At 45.6% G+C, this 12,898-nt stretch overlaps 1 protein-coding gene across 15 annotated transcripts in view; it reads right to left on the bottom strand.

Moving 5' to 3' along the window:
• The window catches only part of LOC121323423 (eukaryotic translation initiation factor 4 gamma 1-like), a 43,414-nt gene that overhangs the window by 27,013 nt on the left and 3,503 nt on the right, over positions 1-12,898 (bottom strand). For 5 of the 15 annotated variants that reach the window (XM_041264495.1, XM_041264484.1, XM_041264487.1 and 2 more), the window contains exons 2-7: positions 5,895-5,975; positions 4,914-5,031; positions 4,283-4,369; positions 3,742-3,774; positions 2,489-2,509; positions 866-1,042 (exon numbers count right to left, since the gene is read on the bottom strand). In XM_041264495.1, the coding sequence (XP_041120429.1) occupies positions 866-1,042; positions 2,489-2,509; positions 3,742-3,774; positions 4,283-4,369; positions 4,914-4,988 (393 nt within the window). In that variant the 5' untranslated portion in view covers positions 4,989-5,031; positions 5,895-5,975. Of the gene's footprint in view, positions 1-865; positions 1,043-2,488; positions 2,510-3,741; positions 3,775-4,282; positions 4,370-4,913; positions 5,032-5,894; positions 5,977-8,480; positions 8,559-10,978; positions 11,064-12,898 lie in introns of those variants that run through there. The other 10 variants (XM_041264498.1, XM_041264493.1, XM_041264489.1 and 7 more) reach the window with 7 other exon arrangements.

Raw genomic sequence — 12,898 nt, 5'->3', positions numbered from 1 at the left:
TATGGTGACATCACCAGTAAATTATGCAAATTAGTACCATCGAAGGTTCAAACCTTCCTTCAGTAATGTGTATCGAACCCTCGAAGGTCAAAATGTACCCTTCGTTGCAGACCTAGCAAGGCTACTCCGCTACTGTTCATCCCTTTAGTCAAAAGCCTCCAGGGCAAGGGGCACCAATGTTGGCAATGCGGTCACCTGCGCCAAGAATAAAAAAACCCAAGACCATCACCCCAGCACCCTTCACAAGCACTGGCAGATCACACCAGTGAATAACAGAAAGTTACAGTGGCACTAGTAGTGTGACTGACTGGCTGCAGTATACAGTAGTGTTTGTGTCACAGTATATGCATTCTGCTGGTTTAAATGGGTTGCATTTAAAATGAAATAGGAGAGCCAGTATAAGAATGAGAACCCGGAAGAGAAGCCCCTAGACAGGTCCGCTCTATGGCAGGCTGCATTGTGGTACAATACAAAGGGTCTACTGAAAGGAAGCTAGCATCAGCAAAATGGACAAAAGCATTGCGCTTAAGTAGCACTTTTGTAGTGCACTTAAAATCCCAACTAGGTTTGAGGAGGACTAGTCATTCCTAAAACAGGAATACATTTAACTGCCCAACCCTTACACCCACCAGTCCGACATAAGACAGGCCAGGGTTAACCAGATGGCATTTTGCATGACTTTGCCTTCACCCAGGAATAGTAAGTGATGAGCTGCGAGTGTATGGAACGGGTTCAAGCCACATTGTGAATGCTGAATCACTGGGATCTCTGAACAGTCTAGACAAAAAAAAAAAAAACAGCCCCCTCTTGTGTCTAGATTCTTGTACTGCATATATAGATTTTACCCCCCCCCCCCCAGCTTTACCTGTCCTCCTTGGATGTAATAGGGGCCCTGTGAGGCAGGGAAGGGGAGCTGCTGCGGGATCATCATCATCTGGGAGCTGGGCTGGTAGACATGTGTGGGGGCCACGGGCCGGGGCGCAGTGCTGGCCTGCACTCTGCTAGTGCTGCTCGGCGGCTGCGGCCTGTTCGCATAGTACTGCTGCGAGAGGGGGGCGAGACAAGCAGGGAGTTAGGTAGCACGAAGAGCACACACAGAGCACTGCAGAACTGAGTGCAGAGAGCAGACAGGCCACAGAGCCCAGCTGCATGGGCAAGAGGTGCAGAGTTAGCAAGCCTGACCGCGCAGCCACACAGGCTCAGTCATGGGGGCTGCTCTCCAGCGATGGTGCGCTCAGTGCCTTGTGATACTCTGCATTAATCCTGACCCTGAAGAGGCCGTGCTGCAAGACGCTTTTGTTCACCACCACTGAACTAGGCTACAATTCAGGAACCAATCAGATAAAGGGCTTGCATTTACTACTGTAGCGACTGCTTACAGTGATGTGTGTGTCAGCATTTCAGAGAGGAACAAAGAAAGACTGGAACGAGTCCATGTCTCAACAATCCCTACGGATTTTTTTTATTTTTAGAATGCATCATATTTTTACACACACTATATATATATTATATATGTGTCAGTTATTAGCAACCCTGCTAGACAACTTTAGGTTATTAACAACACTTTCCCAGGAACCAATTCCGTCCCATAGACTTTAATGTTAATGGAATTCTGATATTAGCAACTGCACGCCGCTTATTGACACTATTACTAGGTGCCCATGCTACAGAGCACACTTGCATGATTTATACGTATACTTTATGATTCACGTATTTCTGGCGGACCGAGTTATGGTTGCAGCAGGTGATCACACTGATGCACCTCTTGAGGCAGTCAGAGCTGCTAAGCACCCACAGGTTGAACAGCCACAGGATACTGCATCAGATGAAGAATCCAAACAGCCTTCACTAAAAGAACAGTAACGTGCTGTGGACATTTTCCACACAATATGTCTGAATCATGGCTTTGAAACTGGCTACGAAGCTGCACACAAAACTGAGATGGATTTACAGCAGGAGGCAGTACATCGTAAAAAGCAGACAATGTTGGACAATTTCTTATTTTTAAAATAGTGTTCTTTAGAATAGATTGCAAGTACAACACATATGTTTTAGGTTTGCTTTACTCATTGTAAGGACTACTGTAGTACATCGTTGTGTAGTACTGTTTGTACAACCCTACTCCCCTTTTTAGTTTTACACACACGTGAAAGTAACAGTTCTATATTTGGGTATTTTGTTTCTCATGTAAACTTAACACTGACATTTAAAACATATCAGTGCCATATTTGTACAACTACAGTGCATATCATTGTTCCATATAAAAATATTTAAAAACGGGAGCTTTTTGCTTATTGGCAACTTCTGCTTAATGACAACTATTTGGTGGGAACCAAGATGTTATAACACACACAGGTCCCAGCAGCACCCCTTTTCTAATGGACAGCCAGGCTGCCAGAGAAGCCTTGTCCTGTCTATAGGTACAGAAGCCGTGGCGGCTCTGTAAAAGCTACCTGTCAATCTGGTAAAGACGTAAGAGGTGATTTACCTGCAGAGATCTGAATCCTCCCTTCAGCAGTACATGCACACACAAGAGGAAGCAATGAAGGAGAGAGAGAAGAGTAAGAGAGAAAGCAGGAGAAAGAACATTACCCATCACCAATCAGAGCACATCAAAAGCAGCCCGGTGTTTTATATTAGCACATGCAACATGCAGGGAACAATGCCCCATTCTAAATGTACAGACAGACACCTAAAAAAACACTACAGCATCAAAAACTGAAGTACAGTTTAATATACAGAAAACGAAAAGGCCTACAGCCTTTTCAAAGAGGATCATAGTACCCCACTGCGAACTAATCTGAAAAACTACTGAAGCTTCTGGAAAACAAAACATGCTTCTGTTAGTGTTAGTTTAACCTCCTTCGAAGCACATGAAATCGCTACAGTTCCACTATCAGTTTGTATTTACAGTACAATAAGAAGAAGAGTAAAGAGGAAAGACATGAAAATCAGTATAAATTAACTAGTTTGGCTAATGTGCACGCCTTCACTTTATCGTAGCAAAATTGTTATTAGGACGATATACAGCCTGCCCTCATTTCGAATATCTCTTTACAGAGGAGAAAAGGGTACAGTGCGCTCTGTCCTGCAGAACTCTCCACTGGATCCAGCACCTCAGGCTTTGCTTTTCAACTCTTAACTCTTTCCATATGTTCTCTCTGATCCCTGACATGGAAGTATTTCATGTAGTCCGACAATGCAAAGCTGTTATCTACATGCATGAGAAACCTAGCATTTCTAAAAGGAAAAAACAAACTCAGGCAGACATGAAAAATGTAATAAATCTTAAAAGATCTGACCAAGCCAGAGATATTCAGCACTCACAGAAAACAGACTTGAAGCAGTTAAATAAGAGGTTACACTGCAGTCCAAGTGAACAAACAGAGAAATGTTTCTTAGAACGTCTTCATCAGTGCAGTGTGGTGATCAGTGTGTGAAAACTGTACACCTCTCATCCCTAAGATTCACTGGGCAGGTGCAACCCCCTTGAGGTGCTTTCACTGACAATCTCAGGATTTGTTGTACTGCTGGCAGGGGGCTGCAAGACTCTGAATGCATTTGTTTCCAGAGTGACCAGCAGTTTAAGTAAAACAGTTAGGGTTTGAACACGTAGCATTTTCAAAACGTTTAATAAAATAGTGATCAGAAAGTTGCCGGATAATTTTGTGAAGATGATAAGCAGGAGAAAAATTTGTTGCCCCGCCCCCCACCCCACCACCCCCGGATTAATGTTAGTACCTGCTGGTGTAAAGCACGAGGAACTGCTGCAAACTAGAGGGACAGCGAGAGAAACAGTCAGAAACAGAGAGGGTTAAACAAACCTGTTAAAACCACCAATACACAACAGCGGAAGCACAAGACAGAGAACGGAGACTGCACACCAACTGCAGTTATTCTTACAACATACACAGCTCTCCAGGGAGGATTCAGAGGACACAGTGGACCAACTGAACAAGCCACAAGCCAAAATCTGAAGCTCTTACCAGCGTGAGACACTCAGGGGTTTCCAAACTACAGGGCAAGTTACCGGATGTCAGTTTCACACAATAGATTAACAGTTTTCTCAAAGCATCTAGCTTGAATACTTGTGCATTACAAGTAAAGTTCTTAAAAAGACATTAAATAGTTGACGACAGTATACAAAACTCCAGTAGGGAAAAAGCAAGGGTGTAATCTGGCCCCATTGTAAGTACGCTGCATTTGCCTCTTACCCCCTCCCTGGAAAGTTTGTTGCTACAAAGACAAAGTGGCCCGGTAAGACCCTGGTGCTGCTCCATACCTGCCGAGGCTGTGGCGGCGTGTTCATTTGTGGCGGCTGTGGGGTGGCGAAGACTACGGGGGCTGGCTGACCAGGTGGAAACGTGGGCTACAAAGAGAAGACAACCGAATCATCAGAAACATGCACATCCCCGGAGCACATCTCACTCAACGACCAGGAAGCAAGAAATAGCAAAACCCAACATGTGAGGGAGGTGGGGGTGGGGGTTAAAACAAGTACAACGTTTCCAAATCATCACCTTCATACAGGGGCCTAGTTCAGAATGGGGCCGACATTGTGTTCGTGAAACTTTCTAGGTGGCTTCGATGATTGAAGTAAAAATCGTTGAGGGAGACGCACAGCGACAGGTGAACAGGAGCCAAGCAGAGCAGAAGAGTGATTCACAGTCCTGTAAGAACATGAGGTGTGCAGGTGTGTGTGTGGAGCAGGGGTTACCTGCGATTAGTCCAGAAGAGGCTGTTGGGGGTCCTGTTACAGGCTGTGTGTGTGTGTGTGTGTGTGTGTGTGTGTGTGTGTAGCAGCGGTTACCTGTGAGAGTCCAGGAGAAGAGGCTGTTGGGGGTCCTATTGGAGGCTGTGTGTGTGTGTGTGTGTGTGTGTGTGTGTGTGTGCGTGCGTGTAGCAGCGGTTACCTGTGAGAGTCCAGGAGATGGGGCAGGGTGAGGGGCGGTTGGGGGTCCTGTTAGAGGCTGTGGTGCTTTATTCATTTCATGTGTTGCTGCATAGGGAGCATCGGACAGTCTTGGAAACCTGAAAAAGACGACAAGACGCATTTTGATTCCATTAAACATCAATTTACTGTCTAAAAAAATAATTTTATAAAAGCACACAAAAAAAAAGCTTGTTAGCTCCTGGAAGGTCAGACATCATGTTCAGATTAGAGTCATGACTTCAGAGATGACATCAGCAAGAGTGTTTGTGTGCGGGAATCTTGACCGTTATACCAACCCCTTCCAAACAGACAAACTGTGGATTGGGAGCACAGTGTTGGCAGTTCACGGCATCCAAAATTAAACCACACAGCTGCAACACTTGAATGTGAAAGCAGTGCATCCTCACCACAGAAATTAAATTTCTTTCTATAGTGTTGCAGTATAATGGACATTGCTAAAAAAAATCCTTTTCAGGCCTCAACGCAGTCCTGAAGTCAGACAAAGCAGCCAAATGAACTGGCCATTGTGGATACAGCGACAGTCCTTTCTGCGAGCAAGAACTGAAGCGATGCCCACAGACATTGTCTGGACAGAGTCCAAGCTCAATCCCAGTCAAAACAGTGTACTGGAATTGGATGGAGAGCACTAGCTCTCCTGGCTTTTGACTATTGAAACAGACAGGAGGGTAGGTCTGGGGACCAGGGCAGATTCTAATGCCAAAAAAGTTCTAAACTACTGTTCCTACCTTGCAGCAGCAGCTGTGGAACCCTTTCGTACTTCATTAGTTATGGACAGAATGGCTCTGTTCTACAACTAGTCTAAACACCAAGACACTGTTGCTGCTTCTGGGTACAATCTAATAGGCCAAAGCCTGGGGGGGCAGGGTCTACGGATGAGCAAACAATACAAACACCCTCTGCAGAAAAGCAACACAGCAAAGACAAAGCAAAGCTTCCATACTGTTGTGAGTGCTGCTGTAACTCCCACACGGGGGGTGGCGAGGGCAGGCGTTCAGCCAGCGGGGGCTCTTCTCTCTTTACCCTGAAAGACACAAAGCCAGGAAACATACTGTCAGCCTCCACAAAGCTGCTCCTTCCACTCCTGGTCTTTCTACCAACACTGTTCTATCTAAACTGTTTAACTGAACCAATTAAATAAACTTCCATACAGGTCCCAGGTTAGTTGGTCTCATTTACCTGTTAAACCCGGCATGGAATGACTCTCCAGGACTGTGATTGGACATGCATGGGATTTTTATAATCTGGCTCACCCAGCTAGGGTCTCTTACAAAACCATATTTCTACCCCAACAGCAGACAGTGAACTACACAAATAGCAACAAGCAAAGACTTAGTTCAGTCAATAAACTCCACTGGGTAATATTACAGCATGTTCAGTCTTAAGGCAGTTTTAAAACACACATACAGATTTAACAACCACAGCCCTAAAAAGAAAGAAACCGCAAAAACACCCTCTGGCCCAAACAAACACACAAAGTACAAGGAACTAAATAAACTCAATGACAAACACTTAGACTAGAAGTCTTTCAATATCCATGAAGTCAAAACCTCTCATTTCATTTATTAAATCTTACATATACATACTGTATACCTTTCTGTCAAAGTTTCTGGCATTGTTAAGCAGGGAAGTAATTGTACCCAGAGTGCTACCTGCAACAGCTGCCATTCTTAAGCTTTCAACAAGAAAAATAAAAGGCAGCAGCCAGCTCAAGTGAAATCACTGCCCCAGCGTGGGGTTTTGAGACATTTCTTTCAATACAGCTTACGCTATACAGCGCTTTGCTGTCGAGATGGCAAATGAAGATATCTGCCTCTGGTTAACACGAGATGGAGGGGAGGGGGGAGGACAGTGCTCAGTTTTCAAAAATTAATTTAGTGTTATCATATATTTTGTATGTTTCAAACATATTTTACCATAGCACTTCTCTTACACTGTCTTGTACACAAGGTATCCAGTACATATTTTACTGAAGCACTACACCCCCAGTATCTGAGGCTCATTCATTCCCAACCTCCATCCAGCCACTGTGCAGTCAAATGGTGCCCACCACTCACCATGATTAAGCAGCTGCTCAACTGGCTCCTTCAGTATGTGTGGCAGGGAGGAGCCTGGCCAGTCAATGAGGGTGGGGTAGGTGGGCACCCCCCCATATGCTTAAACCCTGATAAGAGCACAAAGCCTGGCCTCTTGCAGAGAAAACTATACCCATCTTACTATGTCAATCCCCATTACAAAGAATCCACATCAGATAGATCCATGTTGGTCCCTGTGGTCTGCTTCAAACATGGAAAACAAACGCACGTACTAAAGGAAGCACCAAGCGGTGAGATAAAAGGGTCAAGTTCTGGTTTCTTCTCGCAGGAAGCCATAGGATAGCAAACGTACAAAGAAAGAAAAAAAAATAAATCGATCAGTAACCACTTCATGAAGGATGCACAACAGGGAGCAGATAGACAGCACATGGTCTAGTAGAGATGGGGAGAGATTACAATTTTCTTAGGTAACACACGACAGAGACCAACAGGAGGGTTTTATAAGATTAGGCAGCTCTCCGTATATTTGATATTCAATGAGAGAACAGTAATTATGCAACCGTCAGATTATTCTGCAACAAGACTTCACGGAACCAGGCAGTACGAAAGGCTTCTTCCCAGGCAGAGTCAGTGAAGCCCTCACCGCTGAATGAAATCTTCCCCAGTCTTGCAGCAGGTGATCTGAGGTCTCACACAGCGAAGCCCTCGCCCCTGAATGAAGTCTCCCCCCAGTCCTCACACAGCAAAGCCCTTGCCCCTGAATGAAATATACCCCAGTCCTGCAGCAGGTGTTCTGGGGTCTCACACACAGTGTTCCAATGCTGCTTAGTCACATCCTGACTTACACTTGCCACAGAGACACAGATCGCTGCACCTCCATATTTGCATCTAATAAAATGACTAGCTATCAAGAGTAAATATCCTCACATGACATTTAGCACTTTGGTTTCACAGGCCAGGATTTAACAGTGCTACTGAATTTTTCAAAAAAATCTAGTACAGAACTATGGAGATCCAGAAACAGTTTTCTGAAGGGAAATGGGTACAGCCTTAAAAGTACTGGCACACAGACTGATACGATACAGCACTGCAGACTGTGGAAGTGACTCCACAGGCTTAGTTCATAAGTGACATTTAGACATCCACCTAGAGGACTGAATCAAACTGCACCAGCTGGTTACTACAGCGGCAGAAAGGCACAGAGCATCATGGCTTGCAGAAACATTAGGCCCAGTTTAACAGCAGTTAGGAGTTGGCTGGGAGTGTGTGTCACAGGGAATACGGGACATTCATTTCTGTTTTATTTTAAGCTCTTAACTGGAAATGGAAAAAAAATTGTGAAGAAATATTCTATATGAAATGGATTGACTTAGACCACACACTTACTATTATACAAACACTGAGGCCAACACCTGCATTTGGTAACAGTTAAAACATTTAAGAGAACTCAAACCTTTCACCACATGGCACACCTTTAAGTCCAAGCTATTTACCTCCCTGCTGGGGCTGCAGTGGCCTTGCTGCTGGTTCATATGGCTTGATCAGCCAGGGCAGGGGGTGTGTCCAGCCAGCTGGAACAGTAAACAAACAGTCAGGGTCATCAGCTGATCTGCCAGCTGATCAGCCCAGCAGAAGAATTCCAGAGGGCCTCCACCCCCTTCCCTGTGTCAATACAGAACTCCTGCAGGGCACAGGCCAAAATGATCAATGACAGATGGGTCACTGACCCTCAGTGGGCTTGTGGCTCAATAGACACGACAATGGACATACTTCAGCCTCAGTGTGAAAAGTTTCTGGGTCTGAAGCTTATGAGCACTGCTGTTTAAATGGTTGGGAGGGATGATGGTTTGGAAAGTGGAGTCTCATTTGATGCATTATCACAGAAAGGACGCGCTGTGCTCAATGAAAACGTGCTTGTAGGAAAATGGCTGCTGTCCCTTTAACCAACCCACTCTCCTGCTGCTTGTGCAGTCGGTGCCTGTGCTGGTTCAGGAGCTCAAAGCCTCAGTGTAATTGCTGACTGATTGGGGTGGGCGCGCGCACACACGGGGGGAGGTGGGAGGCTGCATGCCATTTAACCCTGATCCACACACAACCCATTCAAGAATGGATTACAACTGAATTGAGAGGGTGGGGGGCTCTGTGAATTAAGATGCAAACTCTCCCCCATCAGCTGTCAGGTATGTCTCCCTCTCCTGATCCCTATCAATACACACTTGCATGACCAAAGACATGACAAAGGCAATTTTACAAACTCAGGCAAATCAGCAAGCCCTCAATAGAAGATGCATACAAGGCAGATCCAGGCATGCACAGCTCTCTGGTCTATACCAGAGCAAGTTAGGATGCAGCACTGTCACGCCACTGTCCATCTGGACTAATTGTTACACATTTAAGGAAACTGGAAGACACAATGAGGCTAGCTCCTTTTAGAAGGTATACTGGCTGATGGGAGCACAGGCTGCATCTACACTTTCATACAGCAAGGATATTGCTCTTCATTGTCAATCTATCACCAGACACAAATACAGCCATTAACCCTCATAGCAACACATGTAGAATTGTATGATTGCCTCAACTGAAATGGCAAGGAAAGCCAAGTCTAAATATTCAAAGGCAGTAAACAATCCCAGACAATTAAAAGCAAGTCAGTTTAAATATTGGTTCCACAACCCAAGATTTTTATTCTATTTATTTAACCCGTCAGGATCCTTAGTACACTGCTGCCACACACACACACACACAAAGACTGAAAAAACAGCCAAAACACACACAGTTGGGGTGGGTGGGGGGGGGTAATGACACAATTAATGTGCATTTCTCTTAACAGTTGGTGAATAAAGGCAGCCGGGTATAAGAAAATGATGTGAGGAAGCAGCGGGACCAAGGCACTGGCACAGAAAGCTGTCACACCACAGGCTCTGTGAACTACAGTCTACAAGATGACGCAGTCAGAGCTCAATGAAAACTCTTCATCGTTCCAGCACAGAAGGGCCACCCGCCCACAAGCAAAGCAGGAGGCAGAAAAAACTCAAGCCTGCTGTCTGTCCTTCAAAACCAGTGCCCTGGGTTACATAACTAATATCTGCACAATCCTGCTCTGAGATGCAATGGGATGGGAGATGCTTCACAAAGAATGACACAAGTAGACTGAAGAGATTAACAGGCACTGACGAGACAGTAACACCCCTCACCATTCACACTCGCTCTGTCCTAGAACAGAGCTCCACATTAACCTTCGTTTCTCTTGCCAATTCAGGGTACAGTCGCGTTTCCTCAGCACAGAATCAGCCCCCCAGAATACCAGGTGCCCCATTCCAGGATCTTGCACTGAACTGGAGCCATCGCTACAGTTTCCTATTGAAGATCAATCTCTACCCAACATGCCCAACAACGGCCAGCACTGGCTGTCCCAGAGTCACTCCTCAGCATCCAAGTGCCACCTCATTGGCACTGCAGCCTGGACGTGACGAGCCCAGCCTTCTGCACTGCAGCCCAGCTTCTCACACCTACAGGCAGGGCGAGAATGAACTCCGTCCCATTTGACCACTCCCAGTCACAGGGCAACACGGACTAACTGGCTTCACTAAGCTACTGTAATTAAACAGTTAAACTTGACAGAGGCGTTGCACCACCAAAAAAAGCCAGGACAGAGCAGCAGTTACACTTTGAAACACAAAACTGAACACAGCACATTACTATACATAACACAGCCAGAAATGAAGTACTAAAGCATCAGGTGCAGCTGACAGCAGCACTGTATGAGTGAATCTCCCCCCCAAAAAAACACACAGAAGCCGAATTTCTGCTTTCAAGATTTCTGAGACTAGGCTATGACTGTTGATCCACTCCCAGCATTACACTCTTCCTAATATTCATTTCAGTTCCAGCCCTGGTTTTACTTATTTAAAACATTCATATGTAGCACCACACACGCACACACACACACGAGGGACAAGAAAGAATTCAAATAAAAAATAAAAATACTTACTCCACCAATTACTCTAGAACCTGATGCATGCTCAGCTGTAAAGCCCGCCACGCTGCAGCTGTTGAAGAGTATTCACTATATGTGAATGGACCCTGCCCTGGAAAATGCCAGTGGAGACCTGTTTGCCCTTTCAGGCTCGGAGCATTGCCCAAACATGGCCAGGCCCTATTGTAGTATAGTAAGCAAGTGAGGGGCTGGAGGAGCAGTCCCTCCCTCCCTCCTCCCTGCCTAGCTGGCTGGCTGAGAGAAGGGTGCACACGTGGAAGGAAGGCACGGATATCAGATCGCAGGCTGCTGCACTGCAGAGGCAACAGCAGAAACCACACCCACAAGCATCAGAGAGAACAGACCCTTTCAGAGCACGCACAGACACGCGCTTGCACACAGACAGCTCTCCGGACGTTGAGTTTTCATAGACCCAGAACTGGTTTCAAAGCGCTGCACTGTACTTTTGGAGTGGGGAGATTTGGGCAGTGGTGCTGGTGCTGCACACACATTAAGGGTAAGATTGTCAGGCTGCTGGACAGAGCAGATTATAACCCTTATTATCCAGTCACACAATAGACCATTAAGTACACCACCAGGTGAATGCCCTCTTCAGCACCGATATGTTTTTCTGAAATCTGCAGTCGTCTGACGTTTTACAAGCAGTTTGCCAGGAACTGCCCAACCCGACCAACGCCTGAATTTTAGGCCAACCGCATGTTCCCAGGAGACCGCATGCAGGTGCTACACCTTCACAATGCCGGATTATCAAAGCAACACTGTCAATATTCACTTTCTGCTCTGAAAGGCTCAAATCACTCATGTGAAAACTGCACAAGAGCCTGCAATCTCACAGGACTCTGCACTAAATCTGGAAGACTACTTAATACGACTCCATACTACAGCTAGGTTAGTTACACTGTCATTCCAAAACATGACAGATTATGCAGACTGAAACACTGGGAACTTGCCATTTACTGAACGTCTTAAGCATCTGAAATCCAAGACTGTTAGGAAAGCATTCTGTTCAATTATGTTATACCTTCTATCAGCTATACTCGTGAAGGCCTAGGTCACACACAAGTGATCCAATTAGAGTATGAATGTGCAAACACCAACACTTAATTATCATCAGGTACAAACTAAGTGTATGCACAACAGTAAACAAGGTAACTAAACACTGACAGCTGTCATGTTTAAACAGTCCATCACATCTGTTCACATCTCATTCCAATACTACTACATTCTTCAGGCAGTTTAGTTACTGCTTTTAGGCACTGAAGAGTCGAGTTGTTTTAACAACTGGGAGAACACACTATAAGCTTAGCTGGCTGCTCCACATCCAGACAGGATGGGAATAAGCCTCCTATTGCAAAGCAGTTTGATCCATTCCTGCCAGCTTCATTAGGCACTGTGTATAGGTAACAAGCATGGCTGTGTTACTAAACTCACAGTAAAACCAGGAATGACTCAAAGTGCTTTGCAATGGGAGACTTATTCCCATCCCAGAGGCTCTGTACTATCAAACATGGCAGTATCCCAATATTCCCAACAGGTTGACGAGCTAGGAGTTTATCCACTGCCTCTACACAGGAATGCTTGGTCTCCACAATCCTCTGCTCTCCTGCACAAAGACAACCAAATCCAGTCAGGTACCCAAGAGGAGGGTCCTGGACTCCCCAGACACCCCAGATCACCTCCAGAAATGCTTCATCAGTTCCAAGCCTCTTACTGAATGGGTGCCACTGTTGTTTGCTCCATCTGTACTGCTGACAAAGGGTGTGGATGCAGGGGCTCCAGATCATTCAGTTGGAGACCTAAAACATTAAACAGCCTTGCATACAATCTACTCAACACCACAACGCTTCAAGGATGAGGAGTTGATGGATGTGCATTTCAGAGTCCTCTATATACACATGTAAAGGCTCCATCTGG

This window comes from Polyodon spathula, chromosome 11 (genome assembly GCF_017654505.1).
Source record: "Polyodon spathula isolate WHYD16114869_AA chromosome 11, ASM1765450v1, whole genome shotgun sequence".
Taxonomy (NCBI): Eukaryota; Metazoa; Chordata; class Actinopteri; order Acipenseriformes; family Polyodontidae; genus Polyodon; species Polyodon spathula.
Note: the sequence above shows the minus strand (reverse complement) of the source record. Positions and strands in the feature narration are given on the sequence as shown.